This window comes from Oncorhynchus kisutch, unplaced genomic scaffold (genome assembly GCF_002021735.2).
Source record: "Oncorhynchus kisutch isolate 150728-3 unplaced genomic scaffold, Okis_V2 scaffold4081, whole genome shotgun sequence".
NCBI lineage: Eukaryota > Metazoa > Chordata > Actinopteri > Salmoniformes > Salmonidae > Oncorhynchus > Oncorhynchus kisutch.
In genome coordinates this window covers 101728-128332 of record NW_022266026.1, presented here as the reverse complement: position 1 = coordinate 128332, position 26605 = coordinate 101728, and the positions used below count along the sequence as shown (strand labels likewise).

At 45.7% G+C, this 26605-nt stretch overlaps 1 protein-coding gene across 1 annotated transcript in view; it reads right to left on the bottom strand.

Annotated features, from left to right (window-relative positions):
* Window positions 1-26605, bottom strand: part of LOC116373884 (IQ motif and SEC7 domain-containing protein 3) — a gene marked incomplete at its 3' end in the record, with an annotated part of 142269 nt that overhangs the window by 34465 nt on the left and 81199 nt on the right. The window contains exon 3 of the mRNA XM_031822175.1: window positions 9065-10314. Coding sequence (XP_031678035.1) covers window positions 9065-10308 — 1244 coding nt within the window. The remainder of the gene's footprint in view (window positions 1-9064; window positions 10315-26605) is intronic.

Sequence of the window (26605 nt, the reverse complement as noted above, 5' to 3'; positions counted from 1 at the left end):
AAACCCTACCTCCTTTTATGGCTAGTAGTGCAGACCATGTGCTGAGAGACAAGCGCACACACACACACATAGACACACTCAACACACACACACACACACACACACACACACACACACACACACACACACACACACAACACACACCACACACACACACACACACACACACACCACACACACACACACATACATACATACATACACACACACCACACACACACACACACCAAACACACACACACACACACACACACACCACTTATTACCTCACCTGCCTCTCTCCACTCTCTCTTTAGTTCTCTGTGCAGGGTAGTGCAGACCACCTGCTGTGACACACGGACACAGCCCTCTCATTCCACCTGGCCTGAGCCACTGTGCTGCATTAAGGGGATAACAGGAGACAGGCTCCCTTCACCATCTCTCTTAATTATCTGTTATGGGACTCAACTCACCCACCCCAACTCCTCTTTAAACTCTCCTATCCACTCCTCCTTCCTCACCCATAAACTCTCACTACGCCAAATGTTGAAATGTTGCCCCTTTTAGATGGGGGAGGCAGAAAGAGGTGGGGAGAGGGAGGGGTGCAGAGAGCAGGGGGGGGCTGTCTTAGCCCAGAGCACACCAAGGCCCTGCTTAGGATGCAAGAGGTGCACAGCTCAGGAATTAGAGGGAGGATATGAAACTGCTGGAACTAATAAACCTGATTTTCTCTCTTTTTTTCTACTCTTGCCTTCCCTCTCTCTCTCTCTCTCTCCCTGTCAGCAAGCCATCCGGTTTTAATTTTTCAAGTTGAGTGATCATCAGTGGAAAGGGTTGGGGGTGGAGGAGAGGGGATATTATGAGGTTTGGATTTGTCACTGCCAGAAAACTTTCCTCAAGTCAAAGAGAAAAATCTTGAAGTGCCACAATGGTTGCTTTTCAAAAACACCAATCGGCATAAAAGAGCACTTTTTTTGAGCTATTTACCATATGTGTGGATTATTCGCTGCCTTTCATGACAAAACACATGACAAATGAAGTAGGAGGCTGGCAGATGTAGACACGTAAACCCATACCTGCTCTGTTACCAATGCCGCTTGGCAATCGCACAATGAAAAGGTACGAAATCGCTGAAATCCAAATCTATTCCTGAGACCACTGCTTTCTATTCACAGCTCACTAGTGTATATGAACAGGATATTAGCCAGGTTAGGCTCTTCCTACATAGTGTATATATGAACAGGATATTAGCCAGGTTAGCTCTTCCTACCATAGTGTATATATGAACAGGATATTAGCCAGGTTAGCTCTTCCTACCATAGTGTATATGAACAGGATATTAAGCATATTAGCTCTTCCTACCATAGTGTATATGAACAGGATATTAAGCATATTAGCTCTTCCTACCATAGTTGTATATGAACAGGATATTAAGCAAATAGCTATTCCTACCATAGTGTATATATGAACAGGATATTAAGCACTATTAGCTCTTCCTACCATAGTGTATATATGAACAGGATATTAAGCATATTAGCTCTTCCTACCATAGTGTATATATAAACAGGATATTAAGCATATTAGCTCTTCCTACCATAGTGTATATGAACAGGATATTAAGCAAATTAGCTATTCCTACCATAGTGTATATGAGCAGGATATTAAGCATATTAGCTATTCCTACCATAGTGTATATGAGGCAGGATTGTCACGATCGTTATAAGGAGTGGACCAAGATGCAGCGTGGTATGTTTCCATCCTTTATTTTGGAATATAAAACTTTAAAGAACAAATGAAATGTGACGCTAATATAATGCTCACAGGCAACTATACATAGACAAGATCCCACAAAGCACAATGGGAAAATGGCTACCTAAATATGATCCCCAATCAGAGACAACGATAAACAGCTGCCTCTGATTGGGAACCATACTAGGCCAACATAGAAATATAATTCACCTAGATAACCCACCCTTAAATCACACACTGACCTAACCAACATAGAGAATAAAAGCTCTCTATGGTCAGGGCGTGACAAGGATATTAGCCAGGTTAGCTCTTCCTACCATAGGGTATACATAAACAGGATATTAACATATTAGCTCTTCCTACCATCGGGTATACATAAACAGGATATTAAGCATATTAGCTCTTCCTACCATAGTTTATACAGACAGGATATTAGCCAGGTTAGCCAAATTAGCTTTCCTTAGCATAATACACGAGATACTACTAGCCAGGTTAGCTGTGAATTAGCTCAACAAACCATACCTCTGCATTTGAGGGGAGAGTGAGATAAGGACAAAATAAAAATGGATGCGCCTTCTGTCAATGACATAACTTAACTGTATTTTTTTGAAACTGCACTGTTGGTTCGGGGCTTGTAAGTAAGTATTTCACTGTAAGTAAGTTGTATTCGGCGCATGTGACTAATACAATTAGATTTCACTTGTTTTGATAACTAAGGTTAAATTCCCCTGGTTTTCCAGAAATCCTGGTGGAGGATTCCGAATTTCCTGCTTATTCCTTCCTGATTCCGGGATCCTCCAACCAGGATTTCAGAAAAACTAGGGAGTTTATTGAAAGTTCCTGGAATTTTGAGAAATACTTTTTTGAGAATGAGTGTTAGCTGAGCCCTGTCAGACACTGTGATGATAGGGCATTTTTGAGCAGGCATATGCACCTGGAGTCTCCGGTGACTCAGCACTCAGCTCCGAGGACCCCTCATCTGCCACTCATTCCACCACACTGCACCATTTCTTCCATCTCAACGAACGTTCATTACGAGTTAGGAGTTAGGAACATCCAGTATGTTGGATACTTCTGATATTTTGGATGTGGGAAAGAATCGCACTAGCGAGGGAGGGAGGGAGGGAGGGAGGGAGGGAGGGAGGGAGGGAGGGAGGGAGGGAGGGAGGGAGGGAGGGGGGGGGGAAAATATGCTGCTTCAACCCAATGTTCTCAAAACCTTTCAGGACATTTCCCATGGCCCGAATTCCCTCAGTGGCCTGGAACTTTTAATTACATCCTCCACTTGCAACGGAATTGCTAATGAGGAATTTGGGCTTTGGACGGTTGCCATTATTCTTAGGATCCACCCCTTTTGTACTCTGACTGATTGGTTCCATCTAGGCAGTCAATGGCCTTTTTCACTCTTAATATCTACAGATGGAGAATAGCCCGAACCATTATCTTCAAAGAGGGGTAGCCCGGGCCCTTAAGGATACTCCCATGGTAGGAGGTTAATTTCGTGTCAAGTCTTCTCCTTTCAGAGATATTTCCAGGTGTGCTGTTTGCTCCCCCCCACTGCTCCCCCTACAGCCGCCCCCTGCCATGTACCCATCATGCATCTGTCTGACACTTGTCTTGGGAGTCCTTATCTGGGCTTGACTTAGTCACTTTTCACTAGGCAGAGTGAATGGCAGAACGGCAATTGAATTCTAAAACGGACTGAGCAGTCAAAGGAAAAAGCAGCAGAATTGAAATGGAAAATGTCTCTTATGCTGCATGGGAAGAGAGGCTGAGCTGGGGAGTGGGCATGGTGGCTGAGCTGAGGAGTGGGCATGGAGGCTGAGCTGAGGAGTGGGCATGGAGGCTGAGCTGAGGAGTGGGCATGGTGGCTGAGCTGAGGAGTGGGCATGCTGGCTGAGCTGAGGAGTGGGCATGGAGGCTGAGCTGAGGAGTGGGCATGGAGGGGCTGAGCTGAGGACGTGGGCATGGTGGCTGAGCTGAGAAGTGGGCATGGTGGCTGAGCTGAGGAGTGGGCATGGTGGCTGAGCTGAGGAGTGGCATGGAGGCTGAGCTGAGGAGTGGGCCATGGTGGCTAAGCTGAGGAGTGGGCATGGTGGCTGGCTGAGGAGTGGGCATGGAGGCTGAGCTGAGGAGTGGGCATGGTGGCTGAGCTGAGGAGTGGGCATGGTGGCTGAGCTGAGGAGTGGGCATGGTGGCTGAGCTGAGGAGTGGCATGGTGGCTGAGCTGAGGAGTGGGCACATGGTGGCTGAGCTGAGGAGTGGGCATGGTGGCTGAGCTGAGGAGTGGGCATGGAGGCTGAGCTGAGGAGTGGGCATGGTGGCTGAGCTGAGGAGTGGGCATGGAGGCTGAGCTGAGGAGTGGGCATGGAGGCTGAGCTGAGGAGTGGGCATGGTGGCTGAGCTGAGGAGTGGGCATGGTGGCTGAGCTGAGGAGTGGGCATGGTGGGCTGAGCTGAGGAGTGGGCATAGTGGCTGAGCTGAGGAGTGGGCATGGTGGCTGAGATGAGGAGTGGGCATGGTGGCTGAGCTGAGGAGTGGGCATGGTGGCTGAGCTGAGGCGTGGGCATGGAGGCTGAGCTGAGGAGTGGGCATGGTGGCTGAGCTGAGGAGTGGGCATGGTGGCTGAGCTGAGGAGTGGGCATGGAGGCTGAGCTGAGGAGTGGGCATGGTGGCTGAGCTGAGGAGTGGGCATGGAGGCTGAGCTGAGGAGTGGGCATGGTGGCTGAGCTGAGGAGTGGGCATGGAGGCTGAGCTGAGGAGTGGGCATGGTGGCTGAGCTGAGGAGTGGGCATGGTGGCTGAGCTGAGGAGTGGGCATGGTGGCTGAGCTGAGGAGTGGGCATGGTGGCTGAGCTGAGGAGTGGGCATGGTGGCTGAGCTGAGGAGTGGGCATGGAGGCTGAGCTGAGGAGTGGGCATGGTGGCTGAGCTGAGGAGTGGGCATGGTGGCTGAGCTGAGGAGTGGGCATGGAGGCTTTAAATGTATGCCTAGGATAATCTGTATACTTTCAAAAGACATCAGTTGGGGGAATATAGGATTTTCATACGATCTATGGAACTGAAATCGCTTTAAACATCCATCAGAATGTTCATATAAATAACATGAATAATTAACAAGGTGCTGGGAATAGTTTCAGATGAGTAAACTCAGAACAACCTTGCAAATACTGTTCTCTCTCTATCTCTTTATCTCTCTTGCTCTCTCTCTCTCTATCTCTCTATCTCTCTTGCTCTCTCTCTCTCTCTCTGGATTTATCTCATTTAGTCTTTCCTATGCGTTTTGAGGAGGAGGAGGAGGCGAGAGGATGTGAATCTATGAAAGATGTGCCTCTTTCTCTCCCCCTCTCTTTTTATCCCAGTCCTTCCATTGCAAGTTGTTTCATTCTTTCCCTCTGTCATTCTCATTCTATCATTAGTTCATATGTTAATTTCACTCTTTTCACTCTATCCCACATTCTGTAGTCTCTCATTCTCTCTCTCGTACTTTCTCCTTCTCTCATTCTCTTTCTCGTTCTTTCTCTCCCTCTCATTCTCTCTCTCGTTCTTTCTCCCTCGCTCATTCTCTCTCTCATTCTTTCTCTCCCTCTCATTCTCTCTCTCGTTCTTTCTCCCTCTCTCATTCTCTCTCTCGTTCTTTTTCTCCCTCTCATTCTCTCTCTCGTTCTTTCTCCCCTTCTCATTCTCTCTCTCGTTCTTTCTCCCTCTCTCATTCTCTCTCTCGTTCTTTGTCCCTCTTTCTGGGAGATACAGTGTAAATGAGAGGAGCCCTCTAGACACCTCTTCATCCAGTTCCCTCCTCCTCAAACAGCAGAGAAAGTGCTGGTCCAGCTCTTTTAGTCTGTCTGGAGAGCCCCATTAAAGCCTTCTGATCTCACGTGGGTTTTTTACAAAGACACCAGCACTTTGTGTGTGTGTGTGTGTATATTTGCACATGTGTGTATTTGTGTGTGTAATTGTGTGTGTGTGGGTGTGTGTATTTGTGTGTGTGTGTGGGTACAGTGCATTTGGGAAGTATTCAGACCCCTTGACTTACTCCACATTTTGTTACGTTACCTTATTCTAAAATAAGGTACACACAATAATACCACATAATGACAAAGCGAAAACAGTCTTTTTTAGTAATTTTGCTAAGATATATATATTTTTAAATATCACATTTACATATGTATTCAGACCCTTTACTCAGTACTTTGTTGAAGCACCTTTGGCAGCGATTACAGCCTCGAGTCTACTTGGTTATGACGCTACAAGCTTGGCATGCTTCTAAACAGCTTCTACCCCCAAGCCATAAGACTCCTGAACATCTAATCAAATGGTCACCCAGACTATTTTCACTGCCCCCCCCCCCTTTACACCGCTGCTACTCTCTGTTGTTGTCATCTATACATAGTCACTTAATAACTCTACCTACATGTACATATTACCTCATCTAACCACTGCCCCCCCCCCGCACATTGACTCTGTACCGGTACCCCCCTGTATATAGTCTCGCTATTGTTATTTTACTGCAGCTCTTTAATGACTTGATACTGTATTTCTTATTCTTATCCATACGTTTTTAAGCGGCATTGTTGGTTAGGGGCTCGTAAGTAAGCATTTCACTGAAAGGTCTACAACCTGTTGTATTCGGTGTATGTGACTAAAAACATTTGATTTGACACCTGTATTTGGGGAGTTTCTCCCATTCTTCTCTGCAGATCCTTTCAAGCTCTGTCAGGTTGGATGGGGAGCGTCGCTGCAGAGCTATTTTCAGGTATCTCCAGAGATGTTCAATTGGGTTCAAGTCCAGGATCTGGCTGGGTCACTCAAGGACATTCAGAGACTTGGCCCAAAGCCACTCCTGCATTGTCTTAGCTGTGTGCTTAGGGTTGTTGTCCTGTTGAAAGTTGAACCTTCGCCCCAGTCTGAGGTCCTGAGCAGTCAGGAGCAGGTTTTCATCAAGGATCTCTCTGTACTTTGCTCCTTTCATCTTCGCTTCAATCCTGAATAGTCTCCCAGTCCCTGCTGCTGAAAAACATCCCCGCAGCATGATGCTACCACCACTATGCTTCACCGTAGGGATGGTGCCAGGTTTCCTCCGTGCCAGGTTTCCTCCAGACGTGGCGCTTGGCATTCAGGCCAAATGCCACGTCAGACATTAGTTTCATCAGACCAGAGAATCCTGTTTCTCAGACCAGAGAATCCTGTTTCTCCTTTAGGTGCCTTTTGGCAAACTCCAAGTGGGCTGTCATGTGCCTTTTACTGAGGAGTGGTATCTGTCTGGCCACTCTACCATTTATTTGATTTATTTATCTGTTATTTTACCAGGTAAGTTGACTGAGAACACGTTCTCATTTGCAGCAACGATCTGGGGAATAGTTACAGGGGAGAGGAGGGGGATGAATGAGCCAATTGTAAACTGGGGATTATTAGGTGACTGTGATGGTTTGAGGGCCAGATTGTGAATTTAGCCAGGAAGGCCTGATTGGTGGAGTGCTGCAAAGATGGTTGTCCTTCTGGAAGGTTCTCCCATCTCCGCAGAGGATCTCTAGAGCTCTGTAAGAGTGACCACCGGGTTCTTGGCCACCTCCTTGACCAAGGCCCTTCTCTCCCAATTTCTCAGTTTGGACAGGCAGTAGGTTCCACACTCCTTCCAGTTAAGAATGATTCTTAAATTATTCTTAAAGGTTCTTGGGGACCTTCAAGGCTGCGGAAATGTTTTGGTACCCTTCTACAAACAATTCCTTCGACATGGCTTGGTTTTTGCTTTGACATGCACTGTCAACTGTGGGACCTTATATAGACAGGTGTGTGCCTTTACAAATCATGCACAATCAATAGAATTGATTGTATTGTATTGTAATAGTATTGTGTGTAGATTGATGAGGAACAAAAATTAATTAAATCCATTTTTGAATAAGGTTGTAATATAACAAAATGTGGGGGAAAAAATGGGTCTGAATACTTTCCGAATGTATGTGTGTGTGTGTGCATGTGTATATAATTGTGTAAGTGTGTGTGTGTTTATATTTGTGTGTGTTTATATTTGTGTGTGTGTGTGTGTGTGTGTCTGCTGTGATGATGCTGCAGCCTGTGAGCTTTTACATGGAGGCCGTTTCTGCAGCTCTCTCCCAATCTCCTTATCCCCCTCTCCCCACCACCTTCTCCCTCACACTCTCTCACCCTCTCGTTCTGGGAGGTTCACAGACGCTCCATGTTTAACACAACTATTAGCGGACAATATAGAGACGTCCCTTAATGACGACATCTGTGGTATTCTAATCTGGGGATCATGGCATACAGTTTCTCCCTCTCCAGGCTGATCTCGGCTTATGTGGATATGGACCATATAAGGGGAGAGGAGACAGCCGCAGATAAAAGAGAGAAGATATTTCTGGGCGCAAAGACAAACAGAAGGTGACAGGCGCTCTGCAGAACAGAGGCGGTTAACCACAGCTGCAGGGAGGGAGAGAGAGGGGGAGGAAAAGGGCGGAGAGAGATGGTGTAAATAGAGAAAGATATGTTTAGTGTGTGAGCTGTAAATAGAGAATGATATGTGTAGTCAGAAAGAGAGAGAGGCAGAGAGAAAGAGAGAGATGGTGTAAATAGAGAATGATATGTGTAGTCAGAAAGAGAGAGATGGTGTAAATAGAGAATGATATGTGTAGTCAGAAAGAGAGAGAGGCAGAGAGAAAGAGAGAGATGGTGTAAATAGAGAATGATATGTGTAGTCAGAAAGAGAGAGAGGCAGAGAGAAAGAGAGAGATGGTGTAAATAGAGAATGATATGTGTAGTCAGAAAGAGAGAGAGGCAGAGAGAAAGAGAGAGATGGTATAAATAGAGAATGATATGTGTAGTCAGAAAGAGAGAGAGGCAGAGAGAAAGAGAGAGATGGTATAAATAGAGAATGATATGTGTAGTCAGAAAGAGAGAGAGGCAGAGAGAAAGAGAGAGATGGTATAAATAGAGAATGATATGTGTAGTCAGAAAGAGAGAGGGGGCAGAGAGAAAGAGAGAGATGCAAGCTGAGAGCAGTGAAAATCATGGAGAAACTTACAGAAGATACTTCCCTTTTTTAAATTGGGAGAACTGAAGAGGTCTTTCTTTTCTCATATATTTTTAAGCCTCCTTGTAATAAAGTGCTGTCTCATGGTGAGATCCATGATTGTAAACCCCCACCCTTATATGTGTGTGTGTGTGTGTGTGTCATGTAAGAGCATTGTTTGTCCATGGATGAATTTTTGTCAGTTCACTCCCATTCGCCGATCACTGGCTAGATGTTAGCAATAGCATCATCACCACAATATTTCTTTCACTAACCCAGCCTGGGTGAGGAGGGAATGGTTGGGTACTCACACATTGAAAAGGTTGAGGCCGATGCGGTAGAGGCGCTTGCGCATGACGTCGGTGGAGAGTGTGGGCGACTTGCAGCTGGCCGGGTTCTCGCAGTGGTAGCGCGGCAGGCTGAGGATCATGGCCTGCAGGGCCTCCTTGGATGAGGCCTCCGATGCCGAGCGTGCCTCCGTGGAAGTGCTGTTGCTGCAGCTTATCTGCTCGGAACTGGTTTCAGCCGTCTCCGAGCCGCTCCGCTTGGCCTCCAGGGCCTCGGTGGATGGGGTTGCCACTGAGGGTGCACCATCCTGGGGTTGAGGTGGCTGGACGGGCTGGATGACCACCTCCGGGGTCTGTGGGTTGGCTAGTTTGTCCAGGGGGGTCAAGGGGGGTTGCTGGCCCTCCTCCTCCTCTAGCTCCTCTTCACTGGGCGGGGGCGCAGGGAAGTCGGCGTCCTGCCCCTCTCCTTCTACCACTGGTTCTGGGGGCGGAGGGGGCTCGTGGGGAGGGACAGGGGGGTCTGTGGTTTCGGCGGGGACCTCTTCAGGGGGAGGAGGGGAGTGTTTTTTAGGGGGTGAGGGCGGGGGAGCGGTGGGCATGGTGGGGGTGGTGGCTGCACCCCCCTGCTGCTGCTGGACGCAGTTGCCCATGGAGACAGAGGCCGATGACTCCATGACGGAGGAGGACATGCGGAAGTTCTGATTGTCAATCTGAACGGTCACGTCGCGGAAGGCCATCAGCAGCTTGCTGGCGCTGCGGGGCAGGTCGCCTGTATTCTCCCCACCGGATATGCTCTGGAGAAAAGCCTGGTCCAACCCTCCTCCTCCCACTTCCCCTCCTCCCCCGGCCGCACTGAAGGACTCTGCACTGAACTGGTAGGCCCCTCCTTCCTGGAGGGAGCACATGGTCTTCAGGCTCCAGTTGCTGAGTGCGTCGTCAATGGACTTTGCCAACGACTGCACCTGCTCTGTGAATGAGTCCTCCAGGTCGGTCAGGGTGCCGCCCACTGTGGCGGGCAGTGATGGCGAGCGCACTAGGGGGATACCCGCCAGGCTGCAGCCTTCGGCCAGTGCCCGCTCGGCGGAGAAGCCCTCAGCGTTCTGCACGCGCACCTTGCGCATGGAGATGCGCCGCGGCAGGCGACTCTCCAGCAGGGAGTTGCGGATCTTCTCGAAGTTCTTGCTGAGCTGGTACTGGCGGAAGGCGGTCTGGATCTTGGTGGCAGCGCGGCGGGAGATGAGGTGGCCGCCGTATTTGTGCTCTAACATTTCGATCTGGAAAACAAGGAGGAGAGGGAGACAGGAAAGGTATGAGTGAAACTGAGCTGCTTGGATATTTGAACGCTACATGCAGCAGTTGACAGTACAAGGCAGTTGGGTAACAAAACATTCTATGACATGAAGAGGGGATTTGGCTGTAGGCAGAGGAGTTGGAGATAAAAGCAGGAAGACAACACAAATACAAAGGACATCCATAATAACACTTAGCACGTGGTTCTCCCTCAAGATGAACAAGATGCCATCTCTAAACACCAGCATCCACATTTACAAAGACATGCCCTGTATACCTCTTCTTTAAATTGCCAAAAATACAATGAATGTGATACTTTCCAATCAAATAAGGCTGCAGTTACTCCAAATGACAAGAGGTGACCATGACGACCTTTGAAACACAATGACATTGATAGGATCTAATGCAAATGGACATGAACCTGAACATGTAAACGTTAAGGTCACAAAAATGGTACGGACAATTTATCACTCCCTCAACACAAAAAAAATGGTCATTAGAGAGGAAAAATATTGGACACCTGAACATTTACTCAGAGCAAAGAAAAGTAATGGTGGGTGACAAGACGCCGCAAATATAGCACCTACGAGACCCATAATCCTTTTGGTGTACAGCGGGATCAATCAGCACGGAGAGAGAGGCTGCCTTATAATTAACAACGTTTTTACACTTTCAAAATTCACCCTCCATGGTGCACATAATATCAATATCAGAGCTGAAAGAGAGAGGGAGGTCAAGAGAGAGAAGGAGGTAAAGAGAGAGGTAGAGAGAAAGGTAAAGAGAAAGGGAAGTAAAGAGAGAGAGGTAAAGAGAAAGGGAGGAAAAGAGAGAGAGGTAAAGAGAGAGGTAAAGAGAAAGGGAGGTAAAGAGAGAGGAAGGTAAAGAGAGAGAGGTAAAGAGAGAGGGAGGTAAAGAGAGAGGGAGGTAAAGAGAAAGAGGAAGGTAAATGAGACAGAGGGAGGTAAAGAGAGAGAGGGAGGTAGAGAGATAGAGGGAGTTAGAGAGAGAGGGAGGTAAAGAGAGAGAGATAAAGAGAGAGAGGTAAAGAGAAAGGGAGGTAAAGAGAGAGAGGTAAAGAGAGAGGTAAAGAGAAAGGGAAGTAAAGAGAGAGAGGTAAAGAGAAAGGGAGGAAAAGAGAGAGAGGTAAAGAGAGAGGTAAAGAGAAAGGGAGGTAAAGAGAGAGGAAGGTAAAGAGAGAGAGGTAAAGAGAGAGGGAGGTAAAGAGAGAGGGAGGTAAAGAGAAAGAGGAAGGGTTAGACAGAGGTAGGTAAAGACAGAGGGAGGTAAAGAGAGAGAGGGAGGTAGAGAGATAGAGGGAGTTAGAGAGAGGGAGGTAAAGAGAGAGAGGGAGGTAAAAAATAGAGAGAGGGAGGTAAAAATAGAGAGACAGGGAAACAGAATGAGGTAGGTAAAGAGAGATAGGGAGGTAAAGAGAGAGATGGAGGGAAACAGAATGAGGGAATGAGTTAGACAAAAAAGTAAGAGGGTAGAATATGAAGGAGAAATTAAATGACAAAATGAAAGGTGCCTGTATGAAGGAGGCATTATGTGATAGGTATTATCAATTTAATAATAATAATTGTGTCTGTTTTAGGTTGGCAGCGCATTCTATTATATATATAAGCATAGTGCTAATGCAACACTCGAGTGGTTTAAGGGGAAAGTGCTAATATATATATATACAGTGGCTTGCGAAAGTATTCACCCCCCTTGGCATTTTTCCTATTTTGTTGCCTTACAACCTGGAATTAAAATAGATTTTTGGGGGGGTTGTATCATTTGATTTACACAACATGCCTACCACTTTGAAGATTCAAAATATTTTTATTGTGAAACGAACAAGAAATAAGACAACAAAAACTGAAAACTTGAACGTGCATAACTATTCACCCCCCCAGAGTCAATACTTTGTAGAGCCACCTTCTGCAGCAATTACAGCTGCAAGTCTCTTGGGATATGTCTCTATATGCTTGGCACATCCAGCCACTGGGATTTTTGCCCATTCTTCATGGCAAAACTGCTCCAGCTTCTTCAAGTTGGATGGGTTCCGCTGGTGTATAGCAATCTTTAAGTCCTACCATAGATTCTCAATTGGATTGAGGTCTGGGTTTTGACTAGGCCATTCTAAGACATTTAAATGTTTCCCCTTAAACCACTCAAGTGTTGCATTAGCACTATGCTTAGGGTCATTGTCCTGCTGGAAGGTGAACCTCTGTCCCAGTCTCAAATCTCTGGAAGACTGAAACAGGTTTCCCTCAAGAATTTCCCTGTAATTAGCGCCCCTTATCATTCCTTCAATTCTGACGAGTTTCCCAGTCCCTGCCAATGAAAAACATCCTCACAGCATGATGCTGCCACCACCATGCTTCACTGTGGGGATGTGGTTCTCGGGGTAATGAGAGGTGTTGTGTTTGCTCCGGACGTAGTGTTTTCCTTGATGGCCAAAAAGCTCAATTTTAGTCTCATCTGACCAGAGTAACTTATTTCATATGTTTGTGGAGTCTCCCACATGCCTTTTGGCAAACACCAAACATGTTTGCTTATTTTTTCTGGACACTCTTCCGTAAAGCCCAGCTCTGTGGAGTGTACAGCTTAAAGCGGTCCTATGGACAGATACTCCAATCTCCACTGTAGAGCTTTGCAGCTCCTTCAGGCTTATCTTTGGTCTCTTTGTTGCCTCTCTGACTAATGCCCTACTTGCCTGGTCCGTGAGTTTTGGTGGGCGGCCCTCTTTTGGCAGGTTTGTTGTGGTTCCATTTTTGACAATGGATTTAATAGTGCTCTGTGGGATGTTCAAAGATTCTGATATTTTTTATAACCGAACCCTGATCTGTACTTCTCCACAACTTTGTCCCTGACCTGTTTGGAGAGCTCCTTGGTCTTCATAGTGCCGCTTGCATGGTGGTGCCCCTTGCTTAGTGGTGTTGCAGACTCTGGGGCATTTCAGAACAGGTGTATATGTACTGTGATCATGTGACAGATCATGTGACACTTAGATTGCACACAGGTGGACTTTATTTAACTAATTATATGACTTCTGAAGGTAATTGATTGCGCCAGATATTATTTAGGGGCTTCATAGCAAAGGAGGTGAATACATACTGTATGGATGCACCACTTTTCGTTTTTGAATGTTTTTTAATTTTTGGGACTATTTTGTGTACGTCATCACATGAAATCCAAATAAAAATCCATTTAAATTACAGGTTGTAATGCAGCAAAATAGGAAAAACGCCAAGGAGGGTGAATACTTTTGCAAGGCACTGTAATAATATAATATTAGTGGGTGCTTGTATTTGTCCTATGTCACAGGTACAAGTGTGTATTACACACATGTGAATTGGAAATATGTTTTTTTGCTGTCGCAACTCCCCCTGAAATACCCTCGGAGAGTGGGGTCACAGATACGGTCTTCAGCAGCATGGTATTATACAGTATAGTAGAGTGGGGTCACAGATATGGTCTTCAGCAGCATGGTATTATACAGTATAGTAGAGTAGGGTCACGGCCAGGGTTTCAGCAGCATGGTATTATACAGTATAGTAGAGTGGGGTCACGGCCAGGGTCTTCAGCAGCATGGTATTATACAGTATAGTAGAGTAGGGTCACGGCCAGGGTTTCAGCAGCATGGTATTATACAGTATAGTGGAGTGGGGTCACGGCCAGGGTTTCAGCAGCATGGTATTATACAGTATAGTAGAGTGGGGTCACGGCCAGGGTCTTCAGCAGCATGGTATTATACAGTATAGTGGAGTGGGGTCACGGCCAGGGTCTTCAGCAAGAGATGCTGATAGTAAATGATCTTGACAGAAAAAAAGGCATATTTAGGAGAGGGAGAAAAATGTGTTACTATCTGTCTCATATCTGTGTGGCCAAAACGTTCATTGTCAATAAATCAGAACCACTATCTGTGGGTGCAATTGAGATGCACTCTACTCTCTCTTCTACACTGAATAACCTGAAAGCTATTAATTGTGCCTGGAAATAAACGACTGTGAGTTAAAAAGGCAGTTCTGATTTTATTTGGGTAGGGATAAAAAAAATGCATGGAACCTACCAACTCTCTTCACAGAACAATCAAATTCTATATATTTCTTGAGTTTCTTTGCATGTGATGGATGTGTCAGTTATACCCTCTTCAGTAAAACTGTGTCAACCCTTTACACTATCCCTATGGGTTGATCTCTCCAATGTTCTCTGAGAACATACAAAAATGTGGTGCTATTCTCCATCTTGTCACAAGGTTTCTGGACATATTTCTGCTCAGTTGAGGACTTGAACCGAGGACAGGATCCGAAATATATATGGACTGAGTCCGCTCACGTCAAATATCCCCTTGTGGCACAAAGGCAATTGGGCGAATGGTTTTAGAAGGGATTGCGGGGCCACCAGGGGATCAACGTGATACTTTCAACTACTACTCTGCAGTCCCAAGCAAAGTCACCTGCATCCTATAGACTTCTATGGGGAAGAACAGATAGCCATGCAATAATGCACACTAGGCTTTGCAATTTGCGATAAGTGGGGTGGCTGCAGCATGATGCAATCTCAGCCCATTGTCATTTGGAGAACTCCATCCCTTAGAAAGGCTCTTTAGAAAACCGAAATGACACTGAGAAATCCATCTTATCTGATCCCTTTTACATTGCACTGCAGCGAGGCCTCTGTGAGAAAGGGAAGAGATGTTGGGAGAATATTAAAGTCGTTCTGAATGAGCCTGGCCCTTTAAGCTACAGTCTATAGTCTCTGTGAGGAATCTCAGAATGAGAACATCGCTTTCTCTTCCCGCAGACCGGTATTGGGCCTTGCCTTGAATATTCATCACTTTTTATCTATCTGGAATGTTCAGACAGACGGAACTTTGAGTACACACTCAATATGACAAAATCAGCTTCGTCACTCTGCTGACTTCGTCTGGACAGAATGGGTAGGCTTAAAAATACAGAGTTAAGGTGATAACCACAACCCATCCCTCAGAAAGTTGTCACTTGTCAAAACGAATGACAGAAATAATGTCTGAGGCAGAGGTAGCCTTGGATCTGAGCCGGGAGCTGGGAGGGGGCTGCGTTTGATTAAAGGCGTCAATTTGGCTTGTTTGTTTTGCCTTCCGAATGAGTTGGTAGGGGACGGCGCATAAAGAATTTAGGTCCCATCACAGCTTTATCTGAGCCTGTATCTCTCTGGTACATGCTGCCATCTCCATTAGACACTGAAAGCCTGGGTGAGCAGGAGAGAGAGATGGTGGGATGGAGGGGGAAGGTGGGTAGTGGAACTAAAAGAGGTAGACTGAGAGGCAATGGAGATATGGTAGAGCAGGGCTCTCCAACTCTGTTCCTGGAGAGCTGACCCTCCTGTAGGTTTTCACTCCAACTCTGGTTCCTGGAGAGCTACCCTCCTGTAGGGTTTTCACTCCAACTCTGTTCCTGGAGAGCTACCCTCCTGTAGGTTTTCACTCCAACTCTGTTCCTGGAGAGCTACCATCCTGTAGGTTTCACTCCAACTCTGTTCCTGGAGAGCTACCATCCTGTAGGTTTTCACTCCACTCTGTTCCTGGAGAGCTACCATCCTGTAGGTTTCACTCCAACTCTGTTCCTGGAGAGCTACCATCCTGTAGGTTTTCACTCCAACCTTGTTCCTGGAGAGCTACCATGCTGTAGGTTTTCACTCCAACCTTGTTCCTGGAGAGCTACCTGCTGTAGGTTTTCACTCCCAACCTTGTTCTGGAGAGCTACCATCCTGTAGGTTTTCACTCCAACCCTGTTCCTGGAGAGCTACCCTCCTGTAGGTTTTCACTCCAACTCTGTTCCTGGAGAGCTACCCTCCTGTAGGTTTTCACTCCAACTCTGTTCCTGGAGAGCTACCCTCCTGTAGGTTTTCACTGCCAACTCTGTTCCTGGAGAGCTAACCATCCTGTAGGTTTTCCACTCCAACTCTGTTCCTGGAGAGCTACCATCCTGTAGGTTTTCACTCCAACTCTGTTCCTGGAGAGCTACCATCCTGTAGGTTTCACTCCAACTCTGTTTCCTGGAGACTACCATCCTGTAGGTTTTCAACCTTGTTCCTGGAGAGCTACCATGCTGTAGGTTTTCACTCCAACCCTGTTCCTGGAGAGCTACCCTCCTGTAGGTTTTAACTCCAACTCTGTTCCTGGAGAGCTAACATCCTGTAGGTTTTCACTCCAACCCCGTGTTGGATTTATTATGGATAAATGAATAAACAGTTTCCAATTTTCAATAGAATTGTAACTAAGTAAACTTATACTCTGTTTTATAAGTGATTAACAATATGAGTTCATAAGAAGGGATTGTGTGAAATGGACAAGGAGTAATAAAAAGTTAATGAACACCATTCCAACTAGGAATCAAACGAATGGGTTGTGGACTGTGAAAACAGATAAGGTCGTTAGCCTATGGTTGACCCTACAGAAACTTAGCTCTGGGGTTTTTAGATAAGGCAGTGAGTGCATTCCTAGGTTTTCTGTTAATTAAAACTGTCAGTTCAGTGGTGATCGATAATGTTGAGGGGTCAAAAGTTATCTGGGAGTGTGTTGGTAAGTTAGAATGAACTTTTCACCTTACTTTGTCCCGGTCGAGAGGAGGGGATTCTGTTAAAGCAATGAAATGACGTCATGATCTGTATATAAACTGCTGCACGTGATTAAGTGGTAGCGCGCTCTGAGAATAAATTCTATTACCTATTATTTAAAGACTGGTCTGCGTGTATTTTATGGAAACAAGAAATCTTACAAATTCTCATAAAATAGATGAAGGGCTTTCAATTGATGAAAGCACATTGGCATAATTAAATTACAGTAACACCCTGTTCCTGGAGAGCTACCCTCCTGTAGGTTTTAACTCCAATCCTGTTCCTGGAGAGCTACCATCCTGTAGGTTTTCACTCCAACCTTGTTCCTGGAGCGCTACCGTCCTGTAGGATTTCACTCCAACCCTCATCTAGCGCACTTGATTCTAATAATTAGCTGGTTGATAAACTGAATCAGGTTAGTTACAACTGGGGATGGAGTGAAAACCTACAGGAGGGTAGCTCTCCAGGAACAGTTTTGAAAACTCTTCAAAGAAAAATCCAGAAATATTTATTTTAAAAATGCTGAGGTGACACCGATCTAACATGAGGCAAATGGTATTTTGGGGTTATAATATGGTTTGATAACCAAACGTTACACACTAGGGGGTCAAAGGGCGAGAGCCAAGGGGACTTTATAGGACAGACAGAATTCACACACAACCAGGCCTTTGACCTGATGAGCGTATGGAGTTGCTGGTGATGAATTGAAACAAGACCTGTCTGTGTATGAGAGATGGGACTCTGCCTCTTTGCCACTGAAATATTAATACCCCAAGGCTTGCAGAAATAGCGCATTCAGAGTTTGTTTTCGGGGGGGATGTTTATGCCAGGAATGAAAATGGCTTCCAATATTAAAGGTCAGACTTTCTATGGGGAACAATCTGTTTTTTTGAAGTGCTATTTTTTGTTCTGGCTTATCAGATCTGGCTATTCAGAGAAATGTGCTATGGATGGTATCTCTTGGCCTTCTCCCTAGCTGCATTCATCTGGGTGAATAGTCTCCAAGGACGAGCTGGCATTCACAGTCTGACACGCAACCCATTCACTTCATCTCACCAAATGTCACGATACAGGTGGACAACAAAATGAACACATATGCAAACCCAGCCTGAAGTCAATTATGAGGCAAACACACTTCAGGGATTTTGAAGAATTTTGTGTTCAGAAAAAGGTATCCTCAGTTGAATTTGTTCGTTCATCGTATTCATTGACGTTTAGCTTAGTGACCCATGTATATTTATGAGTGTCACCCTCAAATTGAGTTCTGGCACAGAGATTAAATAGCAGATGATTACATTTGCATGCAGAAAACACATAGTTGAGAGGGCACGACTAATGCTACCTCCTAATTATAAGCTCATTCATGTCAGGTCAGTTAATTTGCACCAGGAAAATGGTCAACTTTACATGATTATGGCGTTATACTGGGCTTTGTAACATAAAAAGGGCTACAGCTAATTCTGAGGAATAGAGCATCAATTAGAACAGCTCTTACTGTTTATCAGGAATGGAGATTCATTTGGTGTCCACAACGTAAGAGAGTCAGGCGATAACATACAGTAGGTCAAGCACAGGAGATTGGTGGCATCTTAATTGGGGAGGACGGGCTCGTGGTAATGGCTGGAGCACTGAGGTCGAGTAAGTAGTTGACTTATTGAGCATCGGCTTCAACCCTTTGAGGTTTATTAACCTTTGTTGTGAGAGGCAGTTGAAGATTCTACGTTCACTTCTCAAAAGGCAGGAAGTGTGACGGTTCAACCGACGCAAAAAGCTGGCAGAAGATCAAAAACGAACTTGACAGGATTCCATCGACCCGTCTTTCAAAACATTTCATCTCTTGAGTATTGAATACGGGACACGATCAGTTTTCACTGCTCTCAGCATACCCAGCCAACGGTGTGATAAAATGTGCTAATCCACCCATTTTTAAGCATCAGCAGTTTAAAGACGCTCGGGTAAACATATTGAACTTTGAGACACGGAGTGCCTCTACCCCTCAACAAAAAAATCTGCCTTAAAAAGTTGGGTTGATGTGGATTACTTAGCTCGCATTTCCATAATGGCATTGTGAGATGTATTGCTCATAAATATCCCCTCTCTCTGGTGGAGGTTTGGAGTGTGATTATGAGGGAACACAGGCAGTCTGATAACATCCCTCACCCGGCCGCTGAGAAACATTACAGAGATAAATGTAGTTTGATTAATGAGGCTCGAATCCAATGCTTTCTCAAGAAGGAATCTGCGGAACAAAAAGGCAATTATGGGCCCAGAGACAAAATTGAGGGAATTCGACAAATGGGACTCAGGAAAAAGCCGTTAGAGGAGGGAGCCTTCATCAACCAGCCTATCAACTGGGACACTTGTACAACTAATGCTATTAGACCAATGGTTCTTTTACAGGACTGACTGGATCCACGGTTTTTACTTGCAATGAGCTCTTTACTGCCAATACTACCTACAGAGCAGGCTATGCTGTGTAAATGTATTCTGTATAAAATCACATTGTGGCTCAGCTTATCCTTGAGCAAGGAGATTCTAATGACAGGAATATAGATGTCAGAATACACCAAAAGCCTTTTGTGAACACTACCTTTGCCCTGGTCATGATTAACTATGATTGTACTAATATACAATACTTACATTGCCAAATACCAAAATATTGGTTCTGAAAAACGTTTACGTTAAATATAGAGTGAGAAATATACTATGGCATTTATCCTATGAAAACTCTCTACGTGAGCACATACAGTTGAAGTCGGAAGTTTACATACACCTTAGCCAAATACATTTAAACTCAGTTTTTCACAATTCCTGACAATAATCCTAGTAAGAATTCCCTGTCTTGGGTCAGTTAGGATCACAAAATTATTTTAAGAATGTGAAATGTCAGAATAATGGTAGAGAGAATTATTTACTTCAGCTTTATTTCTTTCATCACATTCCCAGTGGGTCAGAAGTTTACATACACTCAATTAGTATTTGGTAGCATTGCCTTTAAATTGTTTAACTTGGGTCAAACGTTTCGGTTAGCCTTCAACAAGCTTCCGACAATAACTTGGGTTAATTTTGGCCCATTTCTCCTGACAGAGCTGGTGTAACTGACTCCCTGCCTCCCTGCTCACACATGCTTTTTCAGTTCTGCCCACAAATTTTCTATGGGATAGAGGTCAGGGCTTTGTGATGGCCACTCCAATACCTTGACTTTGTTGTCCTTAATTAAGCCATGTTGCTACAACTTTGGAAGTATGCTTGGGGTCATTGTCCATTTGGAAGACTCATTTGCGACAAAGCTTTAACTTCCTGACTGATGTCTTGAGATGTTGCTTCGATATATCCACATCATTTTTGTGAATGCACCAGTCCCTCCTGCAGTAAAGCACCCCCACAACATGATGCTGCCACCCCCATGCTTCAAGGTTGGGATGGTGTTCTTCGGTTTGCAAGCCTCACCCTTTTTCCTCCAAACATAATGATGTTCATTATGGCCAAACAGCTATATTTTTGTTTCATCAGACCAGAGGACATTTCTCCCCAAAATACGATCTTTGGCCCCATGTGCATTTGCAAACCGTAGTCTGGCTTTTTTATGGCGGTTTTGGAGCAGTGGCTTCTTCCTTGCTGAGCGGCCTTTCAGGTTATGTCAATATAGGACTCGTTTTACTGTGGATATAGATACTTTTGTACATGTTTCATCCAGCATCTTCACAAGGTACTTTCCTGTTGCTCTGGGATTGATTTTCACATTTCGCACCAAAGTACATTCCTCTCTAGCTCCCAAGGATGAACCAGACTTGTGGAGGTCTACAATTTTTTTCTTGAGGTCTTGGCTGATTTCTTTTGATTTTCCCATGATGTCAAGCAAAGAGACACTGAGTTTGAAGGTAGGCCTTGAAATACATCCACAGGTACACCTCCAATTGACTCAAATGATGTCAATTAGCCTATCAGAAGCTTCTAAAGCCATGACATAATTTTCTGGAATTTTCCATGCTGTTTAAAGGCACAGTCAACTTAGTGTTTGCAGACTTCTGACCCACAGGAATTGTGATACAGTGAATTATAAGTGAAATAATCTGTCTGTAAACAATTGTTGGGAAAATTACTTTTGTCATGCACAAAGTTGATGTCCTAACCGACTTGCCAAAACTATAGTTTGTTAACAAGAAATTTGTGGAGTGGTTGAAAAACGAGTTTTAATGACTACAAGCTAAGTGTATGTAAGCTTCCGACTTCACCTGTATAAACAGCCTTAGGGGCTGTTGCTGCAGTAATCAAGGTATCGTCCATGTGATGGGATCATTCTCACGCTAATCTGTGGCAGGACCTACTCCCCACCCGTAGGCTGTGAAATGAGTTTCTCTCTCCGGACAGAAGATCAATCTAACACATCAGACATGTGAAGCAATCCTGACACACAGAGAGGGAGGCAGTGAAGGAGATCTTCTTTAAACGAGAGATTAAAAGAGTGACGAGGTGGGGGGGTTTAAATCTTAATCAGGACTAGAGGTTAGCGTAAGAGAGATAAGGGGTGGAATAGGGGTGAGGATGAGGGTGATAAGGGGTGAAATAGTGATGACGATGAGGAAGAGTATTGTTGAAATAGGGGTGAGGATGATGGAGATAATGGGTGAAAGAGGAGTGAGGATGAGGGTGACAAGGGGTGAAATAGGGGTGAGGATGAGGGAGAGTAAGGTTGAAATAGGGGAGAGGATGAGGGTGATAAGGGGTGAATTAGGGCGACTAACTGTAAGTCGCTCTGGTTAACCTCTCTGCGAGTAAGGGTAGTTTCCTGAATTTCCGCCTGTCTGACGTGCCCAAAGTAAACTGCCTGTTCCTCGGGCCCAGAAGCTAGGATATGCATATAATTGGTAGGATTGGATAAAAAATGTCTGTCAGTATAATAGAACTGATATAGCAGGCGAAAACCTGAGTAAAATTGATCCTTAAAAAAAAATGTTGAGCTTGGAATGACTTCCAATGCAATGCTATTGAAAGATCTTATTTCCGCCTCCCAGACTGCAGTTCCTATGGCTTCCACTAGATGTCAACGGTCTTTATACAAGGTTTAAGACTTGTTTTTTTGAAAAATTAAGTATTTGTTGTCGTTCCAAGATGAGCACCAGGGCAAAAGTAGTATTTTTTCAAGCGTGAATGTGGGCGCACTCTTCGTTCTTTTCCTTTGCTATTGAACATACTATTCTCCATCTGAAATATGATCCTTTATTTAGATATTAGACAATTAATAAAAAACATAGTTTGGACGAACTTTGCTGGTAACATTTTGGAATCCTTTGTATGCATGTTGAAAGACTGGATTGTTGAATTCGTTTTTGGGATATAAAGAAGGACTTTATTGAACAAAACGACCATTCATTGTGTAGCTGGGACCCTCGGGATTGCAACCAGAGAAATATCTCCAAAGGTAAGTGATTTATTTTATCGCTATTTATGATTTTGTGTTGCTAGTGCTGGTTTGAAAGATATGTTGACATGGGGCTGTCCTCAGACAATCAAATGCTATGCTTTCGCCGTAAAGCCTTTTTGAAATCTGACAACACAGTTAGATTACCAAGGTTCTAAGCTAAAGAATCATGTATAACATTTGTATTTTCATGAATGTTTAATATTACGATTTTGTATTCCGATTTCACCGGATTTTGTTGAATTTGATCCCGCTAGCGATCTTCGCGCTAAGAGGATAAGAGTGTCTGATAAATGACTAACACGTAAATGAAGGCACTGTATATGGTTCAGCAAGTTGTTGTTTTTACACCTTGAGAACTACACTGTTCGCTCACAAGTTTCTCTCTCTTTTCTCTTTCTCTGGTCTTGAGGTGTGACTGATGATCTTTGTGAGAGCTGGAAATGGAAAGGTTGTCTTACCTGGTTGAAGGTCAGTGGACGGAATGGGAATGGAAAGGTTGTCTCACCTGGTTGAAGGTCAGTGGACGGGATGGGAATGGAAAGGTTACCTTACCTGGTTGAAGGTCAGTGGACGGAATGGGAATGGAAAAGTTACCTGGCTGAAGGTCAGTGGACAGATGGGGAATGGAAAGGTTACCTGGTTGAAGGTCAGTGGATGAGATGGGGAATGGAAAGGTTACCTGGTTGAAGGTCAGTGGATAAGATGGGGAATGGAAAGGTTACCTGGTTGAAGGTCAGTGGATAAGATGGGGAATGGAAAGGTTACCTGGTTGAAGGTCAGTGGATGAGATGGGGAATGGAAAGGTTACCTGGTTGAAGGTCAGTGGATGAGATGGGGAATGGAAAGGTTACCTGGTTGAAGATCAGTGGATGAGATGGGGAATGGAAAGGTTACCTGGTTGAAGGTCCGTGGATGGGATAGGAATGGAAAGGTTAACTTGTTGAAGTTCAGTGGACGGGATGGGGAATGGGGTGGTCAAAGCCCCTCATATGCAGTGTCAAGGCCCCTCATATGCAGTGTCAAGGCCCCTCATATGCAGTGTCAAGGCCCCTCATATGCAGATTGATGCAGAGTGTCTGATGAATCCAACGTCTCAGATGAATGGGATGATGAGAACACACACACACACAACACACATGCATGCACAGGCACACATACACACACAGAGTTGACAAACAGACGCCCATGCGCACGTACACACACACACCATGTAAATGAGATGTGAGACACAGAACAGGGAGATGGGTCTCTGTATGTTAGCAGGGCCATCACACATGGATGATTTCCTGAACACTTACTACATGTACAGTAGAGTTTCTAGTCTAGACATAAGGCAACTCTGAACATATGATGTTAAGGTGAAAACAACATAAGACAAACAGACCAGGAGAGAAGACATGAGTTTAGTCCATGCAAGCAGCACAACCACCATCGGGAATATTACTTCATTCTGTTACCATGACGATGTATCATTTACACAAGAGAATGTGTGATTGTGTGAGTGAGAGAAAGAGTCGGTGGGAAGCAACTAAATGTGTTCCATTTAAAAACCTCCCAGACACTTCGTTAAACAGCAAGCTGCCACACAGCAGAAGAAGGTACTGTGAGAACAAAACACACTTCGCCTCAGTAGAAGGTCACTGTTCAACATCTGTTCAAAAGACAAAAGCCATGTTATGTCAATGAAGGTGAAAATGACAGTGGTGATGATGATGATGATGATGATGACTCATGTTAATGAAGAAGAGAGAAAGACTCAACAACCCAAAACACCCTAAGAACACCTGCAGAGCCAAGTTCAAAGGCAAATAATGTCAATCAACTGCCAGCCGAGGCCAATCCACAAAAAAACAGCCATAACAAACAAACAATCCCAGATGAACCAAATCAACAACAGCCTCAACAGACAAAACAAACAGCCTTGACCTCAGACAGAACCTCAACAAACGACCACAAAGACCACAAGACATACAGTACAACCCAAGCCGAGCCCCCCTCTCCCCTACCCCCGCCCATATCACACCGTTCCCCCCCACCCCCACACACCCTACCTGCTTGTTTTGAGGTCGAGCGAGAGCTCGTAGTCGGAGGTGGCGGAGTGCGAGCAGGCCCCGTTGCGCTGCACCCTCATGGGGGAAGCTGTGTGGTGCAGGCTGGCCCTCCTCCCCGCCGCTCCCCCCCGGGCCTCTGCCCCATCCTCCTCCTCCTCCACCTCAGCCTCTACTGCTGCCTCCCCCTCATGCTGCTGCTCCTGCTGCGAATCCACCAACTCTTGCTGCTTTATCTCCTCCTCCTCCTTATCTCCTCGCTCTCCCTCCTCCTGCTCGAGTTCCCCTCCGCTTGGTGAGCGGGAGGCTGCGGGGGTGACCTCCTGCTGTGTTTCGCCCACGCTCGTGCCCTCGGGTTTAGGCTGAGGCTGGGGTTCAGGTTGGGGCTGGGCTTGGAGCTCAGGCTGCTGGGGTTGGACCTGGGGCTGGAGCTCCCCTTCTCCCTGTCTCTTTCCCTCCTCACCTGAGGGTGAGTCTGGAGGAAGGTCGTCGCTGCAGAAAGGAGGAGAAAACGGCAGAGTGAGGGTTCTGCTTCCTGCTGGCTGACCTTTGACCTCTTCTCCAGGCTGGCTGGCTGGGTCGTAGTAGGGGGTTTGACCTCTGTGTGAACCTCTCTCTGTGTCTCTGGTGATACGAGGTGTGTGCAGGGTCAGAAGAACAGGAGTCTGTCAGTTTGTCTGTGTGTCAGCAGAGGCTGTCCGGTATAGACAGCACAAGCACAGAACAGAGGACACTATACGACCACAGTGCATTTCAGTTTCAGTATTCAAAAGAGGACAGACACACTGCATCAACACCACACAGAGGAGTTATTATGAGGACACACCAAGAACAACTTTGGGGGAATCCGACAGCGACACACAGACATGGGATACAGTCATGCAGCTACAGGGTAAGTACAGGCCTAGACTGCCTTCACAGGGGCAGCCTGAGGTGTGTATGTGTGTGTGTGTGTGTGTGTGTGTGTGTGTGTGTGTGTGTGTGTGTGTGTGTGTGTGTGTGTGTGTGTGTGTGTGTGTGTGTGTGTGTGTGTGTGTTTGTGTGTGTGCGTGTGTGTGTGCTTGCATTAGCAAGTGTGGGATAGCACGTGTGTGCACCCGTGATAGTGTGTGTGCGTACAAGCGTGTGTGTGTGTTGGCTTTTAGAAAGGGAATGGGGATGTCCGTGAAGTGTGATCTGCCGTGGGCATTGCACTGTACACAGGACCACAGCATACTGTAGCTACTGTTGTGTTGTTGGGGACTCTGGGACTGTCACAGTGTTTGATGGAGTGACTGACAGAGTGGGGACTCAGCTGTCAGCGGGGTGGCTAGTGTCTGATATTACTCTGGGACCATGAGGCTCTCTGTCTTACTCTGTTGCTCCTCCCCTCTTCCTCTCTACTCTGCTGGCCGTTTCTGTATGACCATCACTCTGTTCTTCCCCTTCCTCTCTCATCTCTCAAATGTTGTCTAATCTTTCTTTTTTTTAAAGTTGTACTTTTTAACCCTTTTTCAACCCCAATTTCGTGATATCCAATTGGTAGTTACAGTCTTTTCCCATGGCTGCAACACCCGTATGGACTTGGGAGAGTTGAAGGTCGAGAGCCATGCGTCCTCCGAAACACGACCCTGCCAAGCTTGTTGACACACTGCTCGCTTAACTCGGAAGCCAATCTCACCAATGTGTAGGAGGAAACAGCGTACAACTGGTGACCGAAGTCAGCGTGCATGTGCCCAGTCCACCACAAGGAGTCACTAGAGCGCGATGAGTCTCCCAGTTGCGACTCAGCCTGGGATCGAACCCGGGTCTGTTGTGACGCCTCTCTCTCTCTCTCCCTCACCTCCTTCTTGTGCTCTCCCCCGTCCTTCTCCCACTAGTCTACTTCCTCTCTTTATACCCCCTCTCTCTCTCTCCATACCCCTCCCTCCTTACTTTCTAAACCTCAATCTCTCTCTCTCTCTCTCTGAATTGCCAAGGCCTAATAAAGCCTCTCACTGCCCCATAGTGGAGCCCAGAACCCCAGTGTTGCTGACAGACAATCTCCTATCACATCTCTGAAACTGACAGACTGATCACAGCACTCTAGCCACTACACAATATTACTGGTTCTCCAATGTCCAATGTGTGAGCCACAACAAGTAACGAGCCAGTCTGTCGGGAACTGCCAATAAAACATGTCTTGTCCTCTGATAGAAAAACAGAAATCCATGGTAAGTATGAGAAAAATAATAACTT